Genomic DNA, 24,646 nt, shown 5'->3' on the forward strand with positions numbered 1-24,646 from the left:
TATATATATATATATATATATATATTTATGTGTGTGTGTGTGTGTGTATATAATTTAAATAAAATGGGTTGCTATTGTTTTATAATTGTACTCTGGCTCTCTCCTTTGTTGTTTTGGTTCCCATCAGAGCTTCCACAGCATGACGCTGCTATCATACCCCCCGGCTGCTGCAGGTAGTAGCAGGAGGACGGCTGTCTGTCTGTTTAATTCACATGAGTGACAGAAAGCCTCAAAGAGAGAGAAAGCGTGTGTGCCTTCTTGTTTTGTTGAACTCTGGAAGGATAGTGTAATTACTAACCATGATGATTCAGATGCTAGTGCAAAACTGACTGTGGGAGGAATTGTATTGCAGGGTCAATCAACTCTTATCTAACAGTTTCCAAATAAAGTTCATTTTAAACCCTCAAGTGCTGCATGGTTTCATTACCTCTCTTACAGTAATGCTGCGGATGTTATGATTTTCTGTTTGCGTCAGTAACTGTAACCACAAGCTTTGAAACCCACTTGCTTTGAAACCTCATGGAAAGTGAGCAGCAGATGAAAAGGAAATGCATGTACAGACTTACAGAACTCACTTACAGACTTACAGAACTCACTTACAGAACTCACTTACAGAGTACTTCTTTGACAGAGACCCTTGAAGAGAAAGAGAAGGAGAAGAGACCGAACGTTTTATTCAGTTTTGTATTGTAACAAAGGGGGAAACAGGTTGCGATTCCTTTCTATTAGTTTAAATCAGTGACAGATAGTAGCCTTGTACCTTAAGAGAGATAGATAGAGACAGAGAGAAATACAGACAGATACATAAGATGTCTTGTACAGACAGTGAATATTTTGTTAGGAAGGCAAATAGATGTTGCAAGAAGTGTAAGAAGGGTAAGTCTGTGTGTGTTTCTGTGTTTGTGTGTGTGTGCCTGCACTGAGACAGTTGGGAACATAATTTTCACTTTGTAAATGCTCAGCCTAAAGGAACAGGAATTTAAAAGAACACCTTTCTTACACCACCAGCGGTTAGTTTCTAACCAATTCAAAACTGATACAGTACTATTTGTAACCAGATAACTAATCCTGATCAAACTCAGATTCAAATTATTTATTCCGTTTTTTCAAAACTGACTTGTCATCCAAACAATAATCTAGCTGTTGCATTTTGCAAGGTGTGCAGGGCGGTGCTGTGTTAATATTGTGTTCAAATTCATTCTCGTATTCATATTTACTGTTAGAGCCACTGTTGAATTTTTACTGTATGTAGGGTGCTTAGTTAATTTAGTTTATCCGTTAGTTTATTATTATAGTTTATTTACATATACTTGCTTATTGCTTTTCTCCTACTTATTCTGTTCATTTCATATGCTGATGCACATTTGTATTGATTGATTGGTATTGTGATTGGCCTTGGCATATTGTGACCATGGTCAGCTCTGTCTCATTGAACACTTGGGCTAAAAGAACACTTTGCTTGCTTCCCAAGGGGTGCTCTCTGAGCCAGAGTGCTGTAATTCTAATGAGTTTTGAAATTGATGGGAATCCCATAAACAGGTGAGCGCTGGAAGTTTGACTGCACCGGGGACAAAGAGACTGGCTGTGAGCCCTGCAACAGCGGAGAGTTCATGGACCAGGAGAACACCAGCAAAACCTGCCGAGCATGCAACACCTGCCATCCCAGTGAGTGTGTGTCTGCTGGGGCTCACAGTCTGGTTAGGTGAAGCATTTAATGAAGGGCTACATGTCTATTGGAACATATAAAACATTAAATCATATAAAATCAGTTGTTCATTTCAGATGTGGAGAGGGGGAAAAGAGTGGGGAAAACAGACAGAGAGAGAGAGAGAGAGAGAAAGGGGCAATACAACTTTAAGAAACTGAGTCAGGCTGGTGTGTTCATCACTAGAAGAAACAGTCAAGCAAACTAAAATGAATGCTTTTTCTGTTTTTATTTACAGGTAGTAATTTGAGGATAGTCTCTGTTTGCACCAGGTTCCGTAATGCCCAGTGTGAATGTGAAACTGGTTTTTATTGCTCCCATAAAACCAATAATGGGTGTGATTACTGTAACCCTGTTCAACAGTGCAGACTGGGAGAGGGCGTTGTTCAACTAGGTGAGTAGTCTGTGCATCGGCCTGTCTGCCTGTGTGTGTCAGTCTGTACAACTGTACTCTGGAACAACTATTCAATATAAAAAGTGCAATTCAGAACTCTGTAATACAGAATGACATATACACAGAAAGTGAACTACAGAATGACATGTACACAGGAAAGTGAACTGCAGAATGACATGTACACAGGAAAGTGAACTACAGAATGACATGTACACAGGAAAGTGAACTGCAGAATGACATGTACACAGGAAAGTGAACTACATAATGACATGTACATAGGATAGAGAACTACAGAATGACATGTACACAGGAAAGTGAAATGCAGAATGACATGTACACAGGAAAGTGAACTACAGAATGACATGTACACAGGAAAGTGAAATGCAGAATGACATGTACACAGGAAGGTGAACTACAGAAAGATTTGTACACAGGAACGTGAAATACAGAATGACATGTACACAGGAATGTAAAATGCAGAATGACATGTACACAGGAAAGTGAAATGTTCTGAACAAATTCTTAGTGGTGATGCCTGTTTTTGTTTTCTAATCACAGCTCATTGACAGCTCATTAGTTTAAACATTTAGAGAAACACATCGTGTTTATCAGAATACTCTCTCTCTCTCTCTCTCTCTCTCTCTCTCTCTCTCTCTCTCTCTCTCTCTCTCTCTCTCTCTCTCACAGCCACACCCTGGTCCAATACTGAATGTGCCTCCTGCAAACCAGGAACTTTCTCAAACCTGACTGACTCACAAACACCCTGCCGTAGCCATACAAAGTGGGTAACTGACTGTGTGTGTGGGACATGATTCTCAGGCCTCTGGTATTGAAGTTTCAGTGAGATGGCTGTAATAAACTGGGAAGAGATTTCTAATGCTCTCTCTCCCTCTCTCTCTCCCAGCTGCACAGAGATTGGACAGATGTTGCAGATAGCTGGGAGCAGCATTACAGATTCAGTTTGTATCGGCAAACCCACCCCCCCTCCCACCCCCAAAGGTAAAGAAGAGTCTTTCCGCATCAGCACCTTGCTTTCTCAAAGAAAGAATCCCAAACTGTGGGGGAACATAATTAACTACCTAGCAGACTCAGGAGGGGATTATTTTATATACAGGATCAAACTGTGTTGTGTTGTTCTATGCTTTCATTTGAAATCACTTGTTGTTTTTCCAGATCTCTGTTGGGTTTTGCCTGCCTCTCTCTGGGCTGGTTTTGCCATTTCTGCTGCAGTGTTTACAATCCTTTTCATATTGTGTTACCGGAGAAAGGAGATGAGAAGGAGAAAGGAGACTGCCAGAGGTAGGACATGGTATTCATTAGTGATTTCTAGGTATTTCAGATACAAGGACAGACAGGTGTAAAGACAGCCTGACAGGAATCTTCTCATAGTCCCACAATCTCATACGTTTAATAACTAAAAAATGTCTCTGTCAAGTTTTGCATTTCTTGGCAATTGAAAAAGTGCCTCTTAAAATATCAGCGGGACATACAGACTGGCTAACATATAGACGGACAGCCTCCAAACACCCACTAATAATGCTAAAGAATGTCCATACTAACAGGGCTTTAGATTCAATGTGTTCCAAACTACAAGACAGAGTAAAAAATAAACTCATTAAATCAATATTACTAGAGATGTCGAAAAAAAATATTATTATTATTATTATTATTATTATTATTATTATTATTATTATTATTATTATTATTATAATTAATGAATGAATGAATGAATGAATGAATTTTTCTTTTAGTTATTCAAAGAAGAAGACAGTCAACTGCATGTGTGGACAAGGTAACAGAAATATATATACCCATCTCTTTATGTGTTTATCTGTATGTTTGTCTCAGTGGGTTTATGTATGTATCTGGTTATCTTTGTGTGAGTTGTCTTTCTTTTTGTGTCAGTGAGTGCTTCTTGATGTGTCTCAATATGTGTGTCTGTGTATCTGTGTGTGTGTGTGTCTGTGTGTGTCTCTCAGTGTGTGTGTGTGTGTGTGTGTCATAAGAACATAAGAAAGTTTACAAACGAGAGGAGGCCATTCGGCCCATCTTGCTCGTTTGGTTGCTAGTAGCTTATTGATCCCAAAATCTCATCAAGCAGCTTCTTGAAGGATCCCACGGTGTCAGCTTCAACAACATTGCTGGGGAGTTGATTCCAGACCCTCACAATTCTCTGTGGAAAAAAGTGCCTCCTATTTTCTGTTCTGAATGCCCCTTTGTCTAATCTCCATTTGTGACCCCTGGTCCTTGTTTCTTTTTTCAGGCTGAAAAAGTCCCTTGGGTCGACACTGTCAATACCTTTTAGAATTTTGAATGCTTGAATTAGGTCGCCACATAGTCTTCTTTGTTCAAGACTGAACAGATTCAATTTTTTTAGCCTGTCTGCATATGACATGCCTTTTAAGCCCGGAATAATTCTGGTCGCTCTTCTTTGCACTCTTTCTAGAGCAGCAATATCTTTTTTATAGCGAGGTGACCAGAACTGAACACAATATTCAAGATGAGGTCTTACTAGTGCATTGTACAGTTTTAACATTACTTCCCTTGATTTAAATTCAACACTTTTCACAATGTATCCGAGCATCTTGTTAGCCTTTTTTATAGCTTCCCCACATTGTCTAGATGAAGACATTTCTGAGTCAACAAAAACACTTTTTCATAGATTCCTTCTCCAATTTCAGTATCTCCCATATGATATTTATAATGTACATTTTTATTTCCTGCATGCAGTACCTTACACTTTTCTCTATTAAATGTCATTTGCCATGTGTCTGCCCAGTTCTGAATCTTGTCTAGATCATTTTGAATGACCTTTGCTGCTGCAACAGTGTTTGCCACTCCTCCTACTTTTGTGTCGTCTGCAAATTTAACAAGTTTGCTTACTATACCAGAATCTAAATCATTAATGTAGATTAGGAATAGCAGAGGACCTAATACTGATCCCTGTGGTACACCACTGGTTACCACACTCCATTCTGAGGTTTTTCCTCTAATAAGTACTTTCTGTTTTCTACATGTTAACCACTCCCTAATCCATGTACATGTGTTTCCTTGAATCCCAACTGCGTTCAGTTTGAGAATTAATCTTTTGTGCGGGACTTTGTCAAAAGCTTTCTGGAAATCTAAATAAACCATGTCATATGCTTTGCAATTATCCATTATCAATGTTGCATCCTCAAAAAAATCAAGCAAGTTAGTTAGACACGATCTCCCTTTCCTAAAACCATGTTGACTGTCTCCCAGGACCCTGTTACCATATAGGTAATTTTCCATTTTGGATCTTATTATAGTTTCCATAAGTTTGCATAGAAGTCAGGCTTACTGGTCTGTAGTTACCTGGTTCAGTTTTGTTTCCCTTTTTGTGGATCGGTATTACGTTTGCAATTTTCCAGTCTGTCAGTACCACCCCTGTGTCAAGAGACTGCTGCATGATCTTGGTTAGTGGTTTGTAAATTACTTCTTTCATTTCTTTGAGTACTACTGGGAGGATCTCATCTGGCCCAGGGGATTTGTTTATTTTAAGAGCTCCTAGTCCCTTTAACACTTCTGCCTCGGTTATGCTAAAGTTATTTAAAACTGGATAGGAACTGGATGACATGTGGGGCATGTTGTCAGTATCTTCCTTTGTAAAAACTTGTGAAAAGTAATCTTTAATATATTTGCTATTTTTTTTTTCTTCATCTACGATTTTGCCATTTGTATCTCTTAAAATTTAATGTTCTCTTTGAATGTTCTCTTGCTGTTGTAATATTGGAAAAACATTTTGGAATTGGTTTTAGCTCCCTTAGCAATGTTCATTTCTATTTCTCTCTTGGCCTTTCTAACTTCCTTTTTGACTTGCGTTTGCAGTTCTGTGTACTCTTTCTGCGTACTTTCTTTTTGGTCCTTTTTTAAAGCTCTGTATAGTGCCTTTTTTCGCTGAATATTTTTTTTAATTGATCTATTAAACCATTTTGGCAATTTAGTTTTACATTTAGATTTGTTTATTTAGGGATGTAATTGTTTTGCACCTCTAGTACTACATTTTTGAAGAACAACCATCCTTCTTCTGTGGGTGTTTTCTCTATTTTACTCCAATCTACTTCTGTTAGTCTTTGTTTCATACCTTCATAGTTTGCTTTTCTAAAATTGTAAACCTTAGCTTTAGTCATTACTTTTGGGGTTTTAAAAAACACTTCAAATGAGACCAAGTTGTGGTCTGAGTTTGCCAGTGGTTCTCTGACCTCTGTTTTAGTTATTCTATCTTCGTTATTTGAAAATGCCTCCCCTCTAGTCGGTGCCTTGACAAATTGTGTTAGGAAACAGTCGTTTGTCATTTCCACCATTTCTATTTCATCCTTTGTGCTACCCACCTGGTTTTCCCATTTTATTTGGGGGAAGTTGAAATCCCCCTTTAGTATGGCTTCTCCTTTGCTACATGCATTTCTAATGTAGTGTGTGTCTGTGTCTCAGTTTGTGTGTGTCTGTGTGTGTGTCAGTGTGTGTCTGTGTGTCTCAGTGTATGTCAGTGTATGTCTGTGTGTCTGTGTGTGTCTGTGTGTCTCAGTGTGTGTGTCTGTTTGTGTGTCAGTGCAGGGCTCTCCAAAACCTTTTCCAATTGAGGGTCCAGGCCACTCAACTAAAAACACTGAACACCCCAGAGGACATTTTGAGGGTCCCAGTGAAAATGTTGGGGGTCCCAATCTTAAATGTTATAGTACACAAATCTTTCTTTTTCTTCTTCATTCATTAAAGTTTTCACATTTTTTTAACAATAACAATAAGAAACAAACACTAAAATCCACAAACACAAAGTGTTTTATGCCTTAAAGAACAAAGAAAGTAAAGACATCCACAAAAGCAAAATTCCATAAAGATCAAAGCACAGTTGCACAATTTCTTTCAAATGTCTTCAGCCAGACATTAGCTGCATCAAACATCAGAAATATTTCAAAAAAGATTGCTCTGTCCAGTACAAGAGGACATTTCACATGTCTGTTGTTATTTTTACATTTAGTTATGTTTTTATTTTGTTTGTTCACTGTTATAGAGTGTCTTTTAAAGGTGGACATAAAAATGAAATATTATAAAATGTTTCTAGTAAGCATTAACTATAGAGAAAATTATCAATTTTGAATGCAACAATGCATTTTTTCTGCTTTAATAATTATGTTTTTGTGAAATATTTATTTTTAGACCATAAAATGCAGTGAAATACCATTTTTACAGTGAAATACAGGCCTACCTATCAGGTTTTAAACAGTTGCTTATGCTTGGGAAGCAGTCATCAAGAAAGCCTCAAATAGATTTCAGAAAAACAACTGTACACAGGAGGTCATGTGAAAGGAGCGCAGCTTTGTATAGTTTGAGTCCTTCAGTCCACTCCCATTCAAGATATTCCCAAGTATGTTCAATAAACCATGAGTGCGTGAAGGACCCGCAACCCAGCTAGACTCGTATTGTGTGCGTGTCTCTGGTGTGTCTCTGTGTCTGTATGTGTTTTTGTGTGTGTCAGTCTCTGTGTCTGTGTCTTCTGTATGTATCTGTGTGTCTCAATATCTGTATGTGTTTCTGTGTCTGTGTCTCTATATATCTGTGTGTCTCAGTGTCTGTATTTCTGTGTCTCAGTGTCTGTTTCTGTATGTAGCTGTGTGTCTTAGTGTCTGTATTTGTTTCTGTGTCTCAATGTTTGTATGTATTTCTGTGCCTCAGTGTCTGTATCCGTGTCTTTATGTATCTGTGTGCCTCAATGTCTGTGTGTGTCTCTTATTGTGTCTCTGTGTCTGTATCTATGTCTGTGTCTCTGTGTTTGTGTGTGTGTGTCTCTTGGTGTATCTCATTGTCTCTATGTGTTTGTGTGTGTCTTGGTGTATCTCATTGTCTCTGTGTGTTTGTGTGTGTGTGTGTGTGTGTGTGTGTGTGTGTGTCTATTAGTGTATCTCATTGTCTCTGCGTGTGTGTGTGTGTGTGTGTGTGTCTCTTAGTGTATCTCATTGTCTGTGTGTGTGTGTGTCTCTTGGTGCATCTCATTGTCTCAGTGTGTTTGTGTGTTTGTATGTGTGTGTATCTCTTGGTGTATCTCATTGTCTCTGTTTGTGTGTGTGTGTGCGCATCTTTCTTTGTGTGTGAGGGGCGAAGGTGTGAATTTGAAGTTATTTTAAGTACCCTGGTATTGTTCAGATATTTCCGTTCATCACAGACACAGTTTATCAAGATGAAATACATCTTCAGAGTGACAATTTATTATAATGTCACAAGCACTGAAACTGCAACAGCTTACTTGGTATTGGAAAATCAGCAAATGCTTCAGAACTGTAAATGGTATTAAACAAAATCTTCAATCAAATGAACACCAGCGGATTTTTAACAGTTTTGTTCTATATTTATATTAGGTTTTTGTCCTTTGTTTTTTATGTTCTGAATGTGTTATTTGAAACATGTGTAATATTTTCATTTATTAGAATACATTCTACTTCTTGTAGAATACAGTAACTGGGTGTTCTCTCTCTCCCTCTGTCACAGATCAGGTTTTTGGAAAAGCACACAACTGGGGAAGGTAATGAACATGTGTGTGAGGAGGTAAGTGTGAGTTCACACTTGCTACCAGTCGGACTGAGTGTGCGAGAGACAGCCCCTGACGGAGCCTTGTGCAAAACACTTATTCCAGATGGTGCAGAGAAACGTAAGCAAAGTCTGTTTTATTTTTTTTCCAACAAAGCAGTGTGCAAACTTAACTCTGGAGTAATGATGTAAACACGCAATCTCTCTCTCTCTCTCTCTCTCTCTCTCTCTCTCTCTCTCTCTCTCTCTCTCTCTCTCTCTCTCTCTCTCTCTCTCTCTCTCTCTCTCTCTCTCTCTCTCTCTCTCTCTCTCTCTCTCTCTCTCTCTAGCAAAACCACTGATTCCAGATTCTGATAATTGGTTTCCAGTTTCGAGGAGCCTGGACTGCCTCACACCAGTTAGGGAGAATACATTTAACTGGAATTGCTTGTCCTTAAAGGATTTACAAAAGACAGGTAAATGTCAACCCCACCCCCGCCCCCTCTTTAAAATCAATCAGTAAAATCCATTCTCTCAGCTCTTCTTAGCAATAACACCATTATCATTGCTGTCTTCAAAGGACTGTCAACGGGGCTGTAACATGACTTTTTTGCAATTTTTGTCATTAGCTAGACAAGCTTTTAAAAGTGTTTGTTTTATTGTAGAAGCTGGTGTCTCATCAGAATTGGTTCTCCTACCAGTGACAACAATTCCTCTGCAACAAGGGTTCCCAGATCAGACTAAAGAATTGCCCATGAGCCTCCATAGCGACAAGGGCAGTTTGGGAAATTACCTGAATCTCACATCAAACAGTAAGTAATCAATCAGGAGGAGACGCATGGCATTCCGAGATAAATGAAATAGAAATTCAAAAATTATGTCACACTTAAAATACATATGTGCTCTATACATTTGATAGCCAAGTCACATGTCTGCTTCTAGTTTCACGTCAATAAAACTGATGAAGGCACTAGAGCCCAAACGCTGGTCTGCTTGACTCGGCCCCTTCTAGTTTCAATAACACTGATGAAGGCACTAGAGCCCAAAATGCTGTCTGCTTGATTCGGTCTCTTCTAGTTTCAATAACACAGATGAAGGCACTAGAGTCCAAACGTTGGTCTGCTTGACTCTCTCTCTTCTAGTTTCCATAACACAGATGAAGGCACTAGAGCCCAAATGCTGGTCTGCTTGACTCGGTCTCTTCTAGTTTCAATAACACAGATGAAGAGCCCAAACACTTGTTTGCTTGACTTGGTCTCTTCTAGTTTCAGTAACACAGATGAAGGCACTAGAGCCCAAATGTTGGCCTGCTTTGCTTTTTTAGTAGCATCCTATTTTATCTGTGCCATGTTTAGGAATGAGGAATATGAATGTTCCTATTTTTTAATATTTTTTTCTCATTAATCTACAGATGATCTAAATCTCTGGAAGCAGCTTACAATCTGTGACCCCTCAGTGACCTCTGACATCGAGGTCGATGGCCTGACCCTGCCCACAGTCACCGCCTCCGAGTGCTTCCATGCAGGACAATCAGAGATCCGAATAGTTATGAGTCCGCCTCTGAGTGACAAGCACCACCTCCAGATAGGAAATGACATCACAGAAGCAGGGTTGAGCCCTGGGCTAATCATAGAAGGGGCCTCACAGTTTGGGAAAGCCAGTTCCTGTCCTGGGAGACTGGGGTGTAATTCTGAGCCCCAGGAAAATGAGTGGACCGGTTAAGAATTCCAACTGAAAACAGGGGCTACCGTCCTTGAGTGCAGGGGTGTCCTGAAATTCACTGCAGCACTGTGCAGATATTACTGTCTGATGAAAGCAAGAGGCCAAATGCTTGTCTGCTTGACTTTCTTATAGTTCCAGAGTGTATTGATCAGTGTTGTTTTTGCAACATAATAAGATACTGTAAATGCGTCAAAACAAACCTTTTAAATTGTCCAATGACAGTGCAGACATGAATATAAATAGTGGCTATATAGGAATGCAGAAAGACAGTGGCTTTACAGAGGTTCTGTATTATACTTAAGGGCAATGGTATCACAAGTATAGGGCAGCTACAATGGGATGAGACTGTTTTAATAACATTAAACTGTGAAAGAATGTAGTGAACTAACAGACACAAATAAGGAATTATATTGTAGTGGTAAACTGAACAGGATTGTGGGACACTGTGTTTGTCTGCAGTGTAATGAAACTAAACTCTGAAAGTGTTACAGTCTGCAGCTTTTAATATTAAAAATAAGAAAAGGGTGTCATCAAGTGGAATTAAGTGATATTGCCTTATTGAACAGTGCATGTTGAAGAGTTATCTTACACTGTTTGACAATGATATTCAATGTAACACTGCATCAAAAAGCAAAACAGGCACTGTTGTCTTCACAGCTTGTTTCCATTCTCTCAGGTAGTTTTAGCTGCAGGCAGGCAGGCACACACACTTCCTCCTTCCTGAAACTTTCTGTTACTCTCATGTGAACTAGACAAGCAGACAGGCAGTCAGGCAGGCAATCAGATGTCTTCCTGCTACTACCTGCCTGCAGCAGCCGGGAGGGGTATGATGGCAGCAGCATGCTGTGGAAGCTCTGATTCAGCTCAGGGAAGCAAAAGGGAAAAATAAAAGAAAGGGGATCTCCATTCATGAGGTTGGGGGGCAACAACCCTCAAACTATATTTCAACTTACTATTGCATACACCAATTGAGGGAGTATGATCATTAATTAGTAAACATTAGTGACATTATGTTTTTTAAATTGTCTAATATCCTGGTATATTTTCTATATGTTTAGGTAGGACCATAGAAGTAGGTTGAAGGTCAAACATCTTTAGAATTAAAACTTCAGCACGTGGAATTTGTGGTAAAAATGGAGTTGGAGAGCAACATTGATAGTGCGGGGCCCTGAGCTGGAATATCTGAATATTAATATACTGTGCTATATTCATACACATTTTCTTTTCTGTTTCGGTACCATGTTATTTTACTAATTTTTTGATAAATTCATAAAAAGAGATAATGGTATTGCTTGTGTTATTGTCAGTTATTATCTATGTGATCTTGAACAGGGAGACAGATATGTATAACTAAAAGCACTCATCAAGGAAGCCGTTTACACATATAAATTAATTCTAATTGTTTAAACACCAGTTCTCCCTACATTGGCCTGTGGGTTGGTTCCCACAATCAATGTAACTTGATCTTCTGATTGGTACACTGCAATTCAAACTAGTTTACTTCAGTTCTTTAAGATTTTCTAGTCTTGAAATGGACTAAACCACAAATACACTGCAACTCCCCTTCTTTGTAAACTAAAGATAGCTCAGAAGTTCAAATACTGTTGCTCTCCAGTTTGTGTTAACATTTAAAATTCATCTCCTTGGAAACACATCTTTTGTGTGGGTAAAGTGCTTTGTAACTCCAAATAAGTGCCAACAAAGTCTTAAAACCAGCCCTTATTAACTTTATTGGACATTATCACTGACTCTCCTTTAAAGGAGCGCTGACCACATTCAAAATCTTCTCTCTTATCTCTTATTAGGTTTATTAAGATTAGCACTGCCTCTATTTGAAGTCATGCTATCAAATGTGTCTTAAAACCCATTTCTTTTCAATTGGAATGACAACCATTACTGAATGGGAAGAGCCTTTCTGAACTGTCAATCACTGAGCATATATAAAAAAGCTGCCCTATCAGGGCCCTGCTGTGAGGTTCCTCCCACCTCCTGTTGAAGAGGGGCATCCACATAGAACAACACATAGATTGCCTTGTACTCTCTTTTATGCTTGAAATTGGCTCATTTGTACGTTTTTTACCTGCAAATTGGATTCGCTACGGTAAGCTACATTATTACAAGGGTTTTTGAGATTGCTAGTGGCCTTAGTCTCGGTTCAGTAAACACTACTGATTAGACTTGATTTCGACCCCTCTACAAAGATTGGCGCTAAGCTTTTAGTCTCTTTCTATTATCTTGTGTAGTTAATATACTGTTTTCTGAGTCGGGTGAGCTATTGTGGTGCTGTAGGGCGCTGGCAGGAGACTTGGACTGCTCCCCTTGTCAATGGTTCTCCAGAAGAACCAAGCACGGAAGAGCATCCCTCTCCCCAGCAGATTCCCATTCCTCAGGACAGGGAAGGATGTGATCGGTGGTCCGGAATCCCGCCTACTACAGTGGCTAGGGAGCCCCCTCATAACCCTGGTTCACCCTCCCCTACCCCACCACCGGTGTGGAGATGTAGACACCCCTTTGCGGAATCGTGGTAGACACCGCTCGATAGGGCGCTCACCGGGAGGTAGGCGATCACCGTGGAGGTACTGTTCTCCTTCACCTCGCAAACGCAGGCGCTCCCGAGAAACACCAGACGGAGTTTTGAGGAGCTAGCACAAGCCGTTAGAGCCCAGCAGACCATGTTGGAGACCTTATTACAGGCTCAGGGGAGACAGCCCCCTGCTACCAGGCAGCCCCAGCTTCACCACTCCTGCTTTCCGTCCCCGGCCCCCAAGCCTTGGCGAGCTGTCTTTCACGGCTTCAAGGTCGGACGTGTCGACCCCACCACTTTGGTCAGGTAAGCCATAGAGGGGGGCTCCATACCGTCCCTCCCGCATGCATCTCAGAGGGAGGCGTTTCGGGCCCAGATGCAGCCTGCAGCTGCTGCCACAGATGTTCCCTGGCCTACAGAACAGGAGGGAAAGGGGAATCGGTTTCTAAAGCAAAAAGGGCACCCACAATATACCCTTCCTCTTTATGATGACTTCTTGGAGCTTGGAGCGTCTGCTCCCTCTGGCTCCAGAACAGCAGAGTCCCTACTACACAACGCCAGAGCCCGAGAAGCTGGCCTGGGCACGTTCCCTCCCATCGGGGACATGGTCACTGTGCTGGTGCAAGGATCCACCTTCACTAGAGGGGATAAAGACCCTACCTGCCCATCCAAGCCATGCAGGATGACCGATACAATGCTAAAGAAAGTATATGCTTCATTGCTGACATCTTGAACGCTGCTCTCCACCACAGGCCAAACAAGTAGGCAGAGGAAAAGCCGGCAGCAAGGTACCACAGCCGGCCAGGGATAACCGCTTCTCTGGCTGGAGAATGTGCCCCCTCCCATGTCCAAGGGAGACTGCCCCTGAGGGGCTCTGGCTGCCACCTTCCCCCTCACAATCGGACTGACCACTGGACACGACCCATGGCAAGGATGCACCCAGGACTCCTCGGTGCTAACGACTATGAGACATGGTTATGCTCTGCAATTCCGCTTAGGCCCTCCACCCTTCAAGGGTGTGCTCTTTAGCACCGTCGAACAAGCGTGCACGATTTTCCTTCAACAGGAGATCGTCAATCTTCAACAGAAGCACGCTGTGTGCTTGGTAAACCCAAGCGATGCCCTCAGCGGCTTCTACTCCAGGTACTTTCTGGTGCCCAAGAGGAATAGGAGTTACCAACCTATTCTGGACCTCAGGGTCCTATTCCTCAAACAAAGTTCAACATGTTGACCACACAGATTATCCTCCAGTCCGTCCAGCCGGGCGACTGGTTCAAGACCTGCAAGACGCCTACTTCCATGTCCCGATCCGTCCCGCACACAGAAAATATCTATGCTTCGCCTTTCAATGCATACGAATTCTGCGTGCTGCCATTTGGCCTCTCACTGGCGCCCCGCACATTTTCCAAGTGCATGGATGCAGCACTGGCTCCACTCAGGCTGTGGGGTATTTGGAGCTTGAACTACCTAGACAATGGGCTAGTTTGAGCACTTTCCAAAGCATGTGCCTAAGCGCACACCAGTCAGGTCTAGATCATGTGACGAAGTTAAGACTTTCAGTACATCAGCAGAAGAGCAACTTCGTACCGCCTCAGTCCACAGTGTTCCTGGGGATCAAATTGAACTCTGTGAGCATGCTTGCCTTACTGTCAAAAGACAGGATTCGGTCGTTGGAAGTCACGCTCTCCCAGTTCAGAGAAGATGCTTTTCTACAGGTCAGAATGTTTCAAAGGTTGTTGGGGCTGATGGCAGCCGCCTCAAAAATCCTTCCCCTAGGGCTGCTGAGAATGCGTCCACTTCAAGCCTGGGTGTGTATGCTCAAGGTGCACCCGGTCCGCGATCGATACCAGCTGTTGCGAGTGTCCAGACAGTGTCGGAAGACATTGGATGGTGGCTCCGCCCCAGCAATCTGCGCCTCGGATCTCCCCTTGGCTCCCATCACAGAAGGGAATTTGTCACTACGAAAGCCTCCAGTCTGGGCTGGGGAGCGGTCTGGAATGGTAGGGGAATAAGAGGTCAGTGGAAGGGACCTTGGCAGCAAGCATATATAAATGCCCAAGAACTGCAAGCAGTAGCCCTGGCGTTATCTCATTTTCGCCAGCAGTTATCACACAAACACTTGTTGGTCCAGATGAACAACACAACAGTGATAGCCTACATAAACCACCAAGGTGGCCTGCGCTCACCGGGCCTTCACCAAGCAGCGCACTGACTCCTCTCTTGGACGCGGAGAAACTTGCGTTCCATCAGGACAGTTCACCTCCCCGGTGTGGACAACAGAGCAGCAGAACTCCTGTCCAGAGGAGTTCCAGACAGCTCGGAGTTGAGACTGCATCCTCAAGTGGTGAAACTGATTTGGGAGAGGTTTCGTATAGCACAAGTTAACCTCTTCGCCACAGTCGAGTCCACTCATGTTTCTCTATGGAGAGAGACAGGGGCCCCCTGGGAGTAGATGCGCTAGCTCACCCCTGGCCACAGGGGCTCTTGTATGCGTTCCTTCCGCTACCGTTATTACTTGACACTAGAGAGGATCAAGGTGGAGAGAGCACAGGTTTTGCTGGTTGCACCCAGTTGGACAATGGTTTGGCGCCCATGGTTTGCTCTCCTCTCCAACATGTTGTTGGGCCAACCGTGGCAGCTCCTGCTCTGCAAGGACCTCCTGAGCCAAAAGGAGGGGTTATTATGGCACCTGAACTCAGCCCAGCTGAGTCTGGGTCTGGCCGTTGAGGCCGTTGACTGTAGTGTATCTACAGTGGTAGAGACACTACTGTCTGCCAAGGCGCCTAGCACTAGAGCTCAGCATTCATATCAATGGAAGGTTTTCCAAGACTGGTGCATTGCTGAGGGTCACAATCCTGTGACCTGCCCTGTTGAGACAATTCTAACCTTCTTACAACACTTGTTTGATGAGGGAAAATCTGCATCTACTCTGAAGGTCTACTTGGCAGCAATATCAGTGTGCCACAATAAAATTGACTCTGTGTCTGCTGGGGCACACTTCCTGGCAATGGAGGCTCCGTCCTCCGATGAAAAGCATGGTCCCTAAGTGGGATCTGGAGCTGGTGCTGGGGGGTCCTTACGGGTCCCCCATTTGAGCCCATGGCCTCAGCAGAGCTGTGCCCTGTTTCCCTCAAAGTGGCGTTTTTATTAGCCATTACGTCTGCCAGAAGAGTAAGCAAGCTTCATGCACTGTCCATCAATGACACATGTATGGCTTTCACTGGTAATGACTTGCGGGTAACATTAAGAATGAACTAGTCTTTTTGCCAAAGGTGGTAGCCTCATTCTATATTAACCAACCAGTGGTTTTGGAAGCTTTCAGACATCCCCCGAATGAGTCAGAGGAGGACCGTAGATAGCACACTTTTTGCCCAGTTCTGGCTCTGCACTGTTAGCTGGATTTGAACTGCGTCCTAGAGACAGTCCAACCAGCTGTTTGTTTGCTATGGGTCCCACTAAAGACGTCAAGCCCTATCGATGCAACGTCTAGAACACTGGGTGGCAGATGCCATATGCTTGGTGTATGAACAGATGAACTCCCTCATGCATTGAGACATTACTGCTCATTCTACCAGGGGCCAAGCGACTTCGTGGGCTCTCTTTCATGGCGCCTCCTTGGATGAGCTTTGCAATGCTGCTACATGGACAGGTAGTCAGACATTTGCACATTTTTACCGCCTTGATGTTGCATACCAAGCGAGGCCTTCTCTGGGCTTTAGGGTGTTGCAGGCGGCATTATCAGGGCTCCAAGGTTATCGCCGGAGGCTGTACTGTCGGCTGTACTGACGCTGTACTGTCTGGAGCCACGACAGCTTTGGTACAACTTCCCATTCGGTAATGGTTGTCATTCCACTTGAAAGGGAACATTAGGTTATTACCATAACCCTGGTTCCCTGAAAAGAATGACAACCATTACCCTTCAAGGTCTTTTCCCCAGCTGACCTTCGATTTCGAAAATGGCAATATGCTACTGTGAGCATGCCCCTCTTCAGCAGGAGGTGGGCGGGACTTCCTCCTCACAGCAGGGCCCTGATAGGACAGCTTTTTTATATATGCTCAGTGAGTGACGAGTCAGAGAGGCTCTTCCCAGTCGGTAATGGTTGTCATTCTTTTCAGAGAACCAGGGTTATGGTAATAACCTAACGTTCTGTTACCTGTTATTAGCTTTCTTAAAGGAGTGCTCACCATTTTCAAACTCCATTCTCTTACCTCTAATAAGCTGTAGCAACATTCCCACTGTCCCCTTTTAAAGTAGCTCTAAACCAATAGTTAGGCTTCCAAGCCAAAGGCTTTCCACAAACCACATCGCAGAGTCATGAAAATGCATACGTAAGTAGATACCTATGTGTGGACAACCAGGCTGGTGATCCAGGGTTGTAAAAGTTCAGTTTGGCCACAAGACTAGATTTCGTATAAATATTGGACAATTTTCAAAACTCTTGTCGACAAAAACATCTTAAGATGGAGATCTGACAATGTCAGCAGATAGTGCCTGAATGGCCTATAAAAAAAAAATTACGTTGAAACAAAATCAATTGGATGGTTGGTTTGCCTGCTGGTTGGATTTGCGCAAAATATTCAAAGATCTTCTTGTCGAAACCGCAATGTTGATAGGCAGCAAAATTGTCACGTTTGCTCATGACAAGGTCCTTTGTAAGTTTTGTAAAACCCCCGCTTTTTTGTTAAATAGCATGGATGCAGCGAGCAAAATAACAATTTCATGAGTGCTGTATTTACATAAGAACATAAGAAAGTTTACAAACGAGAGGAGGCCATTCGGCCCATCTTGCTCGTTTGGTTGTTAGTAGCTTATTGATCCCAAAATCTCATCAAGCAGCTTCTTGAAGGATCCCAGGGTGTCAGCTTCAACAACATTACTGGGGAGTTGATTCCAGACCCTCACAATTCTCTGTGTAAAAAAGTGTCTCCTATTTTCTGTTCTGAATGCCCCTTTTTCTAAACTCCATTTGTGACCCCTGGTCCTTGTTTCTTTTTTCAGGCTGAAAAGGTCCCTTGGGTCGACACTGTCAATACCTTTTAGAATTAGGTCGCCACGTAGTCTTCTTTGTTCAAGACTGAACAGATTCAATTCTTTTAGCCTGTCTGCATATGACATGCCTTTTAAGCCCGGAATAATTCTGGTCGCTCTTCTTTGCACTCTTTCTAGAGCAGCAATATCTTTTTTATAGCGAGGTGACCAGAACTGCACACAATATTCAAGATGAGGTCTTACTAGTGCATTGTACAGTTTTAACATTACTTTCCTTGATTTAAATTCAACACTTTTCACAATGTATCCGAGCATCTTGTTAGCCTTTTTTATAGCTTCCCCACATTGTCTAGATGATTTACATATATTAAAGTATAAATCCATACTCTAATACACTACAGACATGAAACTGAGTATGATAGTAGAGGGTAATGTTGATTTCAAAATTAAATTTTCTCTCTAGGGCATGCCGATAGGGTCATAGTTATAATGGAACACGTATAGGAAGTCATATGTGCTATATGTAAAAATGTCATCACCCGTGATCTTTGACCTCTCCAAAAAGTCAAACTAAAAACTGGCTCCTTGTGCTTCAGGGATCATCATGGTTGATATGGAACACTTATAGGAAGTCATATGTGCTCTATAAAAAAATGTCATTATCCATGACCTTTGATCTCTAAGGGTCATAAATGAACATTTCTGGTAAAAAAGACCTTAAAAGCACAGATACGGCAATCATTTATATTGAACATGTATAGGAAGTCATGTGTGCGCTGTAAAAAAAGTCATCACCCATAACCTTTGGCTGCTGCTAAGGTTCAAAACCCACAAATTGGCCTATAGCTCCTCAGCTGTATCTAACACATATCAATGCACTTAAACGTCAACGTAAGGTTATGCTCTGTACATGATACAACTAAAGTAGCTCATTAAGTAATTATAGGAAATGTAGCGAGCTGTATCAGCTATTATTTATAATGTTTGACCCATGTTTTCTTTGGAAGCCTTTATAGTCGCTAGCAACTGTAGTTCTATTTTCTTTCCTTATCAAGGGTGGAATTTCACAGTTGTAATTCGATTATACAAACAATTTGACTATCTGAACAAGGGGCATCTCCAGAAATATAGTACTGTGATGTTCGTGCCTCTGGTGTGAAAGAAAGTGTGTAATATAATTCCACACATTAAAGAGTCCAAACTTGTATTTTTCTAGTTACAATACATACTGTATAATACTTCATATTTTATTCCTCAGTAAAGTTTCAATATCAATGATCATAGTTATCATAATCACCGAACTCGTGAGCACGTCTAACTCCAATTACATGTTGTCCCATACATAGCACAATAAACTACCTTCTTTCACGGGAGGGGAGGCTAGATCTAGACATTACATCTAGCTTACTGTTAAAGGTACACATCCCAAAATATATGCATTAATAATTATGGTTCGCTATAGAATAAGCTGTATATAATAAGACCTAAATGGCCAGAAATATTTGTGCAATATAAAACTTAAAATTGAAAGCACAACAACAATAAGAAAGAGTTTTAGACAGGACTGAAGCTTGGGCGGACACATGGCAGATGAAATGTAATGTGAACAAATGCAAAGTCTCGCACACATGGCTCAAAAACATTAGAGCCAAGTACAGCATGAATAGTAGTGAATTAGAAAACGATTGAGTGCAAACAGCCAATCAGCTTTCAGATCTAGCAGGCTTCTATTTTGCATAAATGCCCGCTGGAACGTTGAAGTGCTTAACTGTGAATTACATTTTAAAATCAATCGGCGCATTAATAACATCTTTTTACCTTAACATTCTAATTTACAACTAATCTGATAACATAAAAAGCTACTTAAACATACTTTCTGACGCTGGTCTAGAAAATTGGAAATCACGTCTGTGACAGGACACCGTAATGAAGGCTCAATTCACAGCAACCGGACAGCGAGTCAACAGGGAACACATGATTGGTGCACAATTCTGTCATTGGCTGGATCCAAACAACACCCTCCCTCAAAACCAGCCAGTCAAACTCCCATCATTGTCTCAGGTTTTTCCACACCAGCCAATACACTCTCTGACTGCTTGAATGACGCCCCGCCTCCAACAACAAGTTTCAAGTCAGACTCAATATTACACGGACTTTTCAACAATTAGACATGCCCAGATAAATTATAATAAGAAAGAGTCAAATGTTAGCAATAATAAATGTTTTCTCTACGTGTGTGTTGTTTTTCTATTCTAATTACGTTTGGGACTATTTTCCTTAGTGGAATGTTACCTGGACAAATATCAGAAGTTTAAGGTAAATATAGGTTTTAAAGTTTTTTTTTAAAAAGAAAATAAAAAAATAATAGTTTTCTCATAGTGATAGAGTTTCGTTAGCGCCCTCGCCTACGGCTTGGCACACATCGACGGGCTATATCGCTTAAATAGAGGAGGTTATGAATGAAAAGGACTTTGGGGGGTGGTCCCATATCATAAGAAGGACATTGAGGCATTGGAGAGAGTTCAGAGCAACATGGTTGTGACAGGGTCTTGCTCGTGTCACGCGTGTGGGTAGCCGCTGTTCAAGCATACAGACAGACGTGGTGTTGATGTTGAAACGCCGGCACAGGCGCGCAGGATTTATTAACACAAACAAACAGAAAACGAAAGTAAAATAAAGGTGGTCATGCGACGTTACCAGCGATGGTAACGCACAGACGACTAATACAGCAAACTGGACAAAAAGTGCAAAATAAAACACAGTACAACAAACTACAAATCAAAATGGGCAGTGAAAACGGCAGTCCTTGCAACAGCCCCGATCACAGCGATCGCCATGCTTTTATACTGAAGCTCCGCTGAGACACGCCCACCCGCTTTCAGCTGCTGCTCCACGCAGACGGGTAATTGTCCCGGGCGGAGCGCCACAGCATCTAAAAATTAATCAAATCATCATGTTAACACAAAAACATACAATTTCCCCATGTGTAGGGCCCACGCTTTGCCACAAAGGTTAATTCCAGGATTGAAGGGCATGTGATGATAGATTGAAAGAGTGGAATCTGTACAGCCTAGAAGGAAAGCCAGTGGTGACTTAATCGAGATTCAGAACTGAGGGGAGAAGAAGCTTTTTCATAGAAAGGGTGGAGAACCATTGGAACAGGCTGCCAGATAGATCTGTTGAAGCAGAGACTAACAGATCCTACAAGGATAGACTGGATGCTGTCATGAACAATATTTTATAATCCTCTCTGTGACCATAAATAATACCTTTATCTAGTTCCCTGGAGGAAAGGCGGTCCGTTCAGCCACAGATTCCGAGAGGTTTAATTTCCCCTAATAACTAAATGGTTAGCTGTGTTTTGTTTTTCCTTTCCTGAGTGTTAACGGACCATGCTGACATTAAGTGAGCTAGTATAGGTAGGTCGAATGGCCTTTTCTTATTCTAGAATGTCATATGTTCTTAGTTACATCATATTCTTTTCTTGTTTTTTGCTTGGTTTGTTCAGATCTTGCAAACTAACACTTTTCTTTTTCTAATCGACGGATAGGAAAGGTTCCAACAAGTCCTAAATGTTAGGAATGACCAAGGTAGGAATGTTCTTTAATATGCTATTTATTATTATTATTATTATTATTATTATTATTATTATTATTATTATTATTATTATTATTATTATTATTAATTGCATGTATGGTGCACTTTGTATACAAAAGTATTGCAAAGCACTGTAGAGTACATAGCAGAGAAAAAGAACAAACTACAATATATTTGCATAGCATGTCACACATACAACTGCCACAGTCAGACCATTTAAATAACATATTTAAATAACAGTATACACATCATACAAAAGCAGCAATTTTAAAGTTGCATTAGTTTTTCTCAATTGCTTAAACACATTTCCTGAAACGCAATTAACATTTTCAAAACAGTTAACACAAACCACGCAACAGTATTGCATTTTGCAAAGTGACACATATCAACTGCAAAATGCACTAAGACTAATATAGTATTATTAATATATAGTGCACATGTTTCAAAATCAAATAAGTACATCAAACAGTAAAACAATGTCATAAAATGAAAAGTGCACCTTATCAGTATTTAAACAAAGGCTAAAAAAATACGTATAAGTTTCAATATGACATGAAATCCTAAATTCAAGCTCCAATGCTGCAGTCAACTTGAAACTTTGTTACTGTAAATACTGTAAGCATGTTACCACACACACAATGTTATATCCAGCAATGTCAATTTACATACCCTGCAGTATGTAAATGAAAGAAAAAACAATATTGCATTCTGTAAATTCTGTTCAATCCAATAAGGCGAAAAAATATAGTAAAGAATAGAAAAACAAAAGAACAATAGAGATTTCCATTTGAATTCAAATGGGACTTCAGGGACCAGCCATTCTCTCCTCTCTGTTTGGACACAAGTTTTCGTCAACATCGCATCTAATGTTCTCCCTTGCAATGCAGTGAGGATAAAATCGTCTGGCATGACGCACCCATCCCCTGCAATCTTCTGCTGTGATGGCTTCACAGCCTGCGTTCATTGCATCCAGCAGTGACGTTTGATCGTGATGGTTATCATGCACCTTCCATCTCCATGCTGAGAAGAACTCCTCAATAGGGTTCAGGAAGGGGGAGTAGGGTGGGAGGAATTTCTTCATCATGCGAAGGTGTGCCGCAAGAGCAGAGTGGTGGAAGCTGACATTGTCCCACACCAGCACATAGGTTGACAAATCAGCACTCACTTGCTTCCTCTCCTCAGCAGGTATAAGGCTGTTATCGAGAGCATCCAAAAATGCCAAAAGGCAAACAGTGTTGTATGGTCCAAGGGTGGGGATGTGTGCAATTACACCATTTTCAGCTATTGCCGCGCACATTGTGATGTTTCCCCCACGCTGTCCTGGCACATTCACCGTGACTGTGTGACCAATGATATTTCTCCCACGTCGCCTCACTTTGGGCAAATTGAACCCCTCCTCGTCCACATACACAAACACATGAGGGGATTAATTTGCCTCCAGCTCCATTATTCTCTTCAAAAGATTCAATACAATAGTAAAGCAACATTGTTTGTTACTGTATTCCAAAAGTAAGTGTTAGCAAGGCAATATTGTAAGTAAAGAAATGACTGTGCTTTCAAGAGGCCTTACCTGTATATATTGGTACCATATCTCCTTCGTTATGTTGCTGTTCCTCTCAAAAGGGACCTTGTACATTTGCTTCATACGCAGCTGATTTATCTTCAAACCTTATCTATCATAGACAGGCTTACTGCATGCACATTTGCAAACATGTCTTGATTTTGCAGCATGACACTCTGAATTTCTCTGAGACAGATGCCATTATTGGCAATAACCATACTCACTATTGTTGTCTCTCGTACATCAGTAAAAACTTGTCTTCTGCCACCAGAGGGTAGTCTTTCAATCCTGTAAACGAAAACACATGGATATACAAAGTCAATACATAAATGTCAAAAGAGCTCTAACTTATATTGTACTGTACAGTAAAACTGGGAAGAAATGTGTTCATGTGGCTCTTTTGTTTGATCACATACTATATTCATACATACCTATTTTCATTCGTGAAAGTCCTGATAATTGAAACCACAGAGGATCGGCTGAGAATTGGCTGAACCCTTTGCCCAGCCTTTGCCATTGACAGGCCATGATTGATGACATGGTCTACAATTGTAGCTCGTATGTCACTCGATTTGCAGTTTAGCAGATACCTAGTCAGTAACTCTTACAAATAACTAGATGCTCATCCATTCAGGGCCTTGTAAATTAACAGCAAAATCTTTCTAATCTTAAAACTGGAATTGCAAACGTATACTGCCACAAAAGGAAACCAATGTAAAGTAACTACAGACCAGGCCTGACTTCTATTATATGCAAACTTATGGAAACTATAATAAAAAATTACCTATATGGTAACAGTAATATGGGAGACAGTCAACATGGTTTTAGGAAGGGGAGATCGTGTTAACTAACTTTTCCTAGTTTTAGTCAGAATTCTAGTTTATTTAGATTTCCAGAAAGCAGTATTCTGAACAAGCTGCAAGCAGGACAAAAAATTGTTACACGGTGTAATCAAAGAAAAAGTCAAGGTTTAAGCTTCAAAAGATGAATAACCTTCAACAATTTCCTGTTTGATTCTAAGTTCATTACAGAAAACAGCAACAATCCACCTCCCCACCCAGTAGAGCGAACTTTCTGGAAAAAAGAATAGTTAGGTGGAGAAGCCTCAAAAAGAGTGCAAAGAAGAGCGACCAGAATTATTCCGGGCTTAAAAGGCATGTCATATGCAGACACAGTATTGAATCTGTCTTGAACAAAGAATTAGTTAGGTGACCTAATTCAAGCATTCAAAATTCTAAAACATTGACATTCGACCCAAGTCCAAGAAAACAAGTTTCAGAACAGAAAATAAAGAGAGAATATCAATGTTGTAATCCTGAATAAAATCACTTATTAACTGAGCCTTATTAGACAGAGACCTGACAATAAATAAACCTAGGTGTAAACTGATAATCAGAAGTATGTGATTGAGCAGTGGTAATAGGAATTTGATAAAGGTTACTATAGCACACACCTTTGTGTTTACTCAGCAGGTAGTGGGAATGGCAGGATACTTTAACCTGAAGCTTACCCCTGGACCATCCTTCAAGAAGCTGCTTGATGAAGATTCAAAGGGGCAGAGTCTTGTTTTTCTCCTCTGGAATGTTAACCCGCCAGACATTAGGGGGTCCTTTCGCGTGCTTACTTCGGACTTC

At 41.2% G+C, this 24,646-nt stretch overlaps 1 protein-coding gene across 1 annotated transcript; it reads left to right on the plus strand.

The window, feature by feature from the left end:
- Positions 1-566: 566 nt before the first annotated feature.
- Positions 567-11,594, plus strand: LOC121325425. The gene is made up of 11 exons (XM_041267888.1): positions 567-876; positions 1,540-1,665; positions 1,944-2,099; positions 2,787-2,880; positions 3,004-3,098; positions 3,273-3,398; positions 3,851-3,891; positions 8,601-8,760; positions 8,969-9,094; positions 9,284-9,430; positions 10,030-11,594. The coding sequence occupies exons 1-11, from the start codon at positions 810-812 to the stop codon at positions 10,338-10,340; spliced, it is 1,449 nt and encodes a 482-aa protein (XP_041123822.1). The 5' UTR covers positions 567-809; the 3' UTR covers positions 10,341-11,594.
- Positions 11,595-24,646: the final 13,052 nt, after the last annotated feature.

This window comes from Polyodon spathula, chromosome 13 (assembly GCF_017654505.1).
Source record: "Polyodon spathula isolate WHYD16114869_AA chromosome 13, ASM1765450v1, whole genome shotgun sequence".
NCBI classification, from domain to species: domain Eukaryota; kingdom Metazoa; phylum Chordata; class Actinopteri; order Acipenseriformes; family Polyodontidae; genus Polyodon; species Polyodon spathula.

Coding starts and splice junctions, on each gene's coding strand:
- LOC121325425 (XM_041267888.1), top strand. CDS start 810: ATGTCTTGTACAGACAGTGAATATTTTGTTAGGAAGGCAAATAGATGT. Junction 8,761..8,968: donor TCCAGATGGTGCAGAGAAAC/GTAAGCAAAGTC, acceptor CTCTCTCTCTAG/CAAAACCACTGATTCCAGAT. Junction 9,095..9,283: donor AAAGGATTTACAAAAGACAG/GTAAATGTCAAC, acceptor GTTTTATTGTAG/AAGCTGGTGTCTCATCAGAA.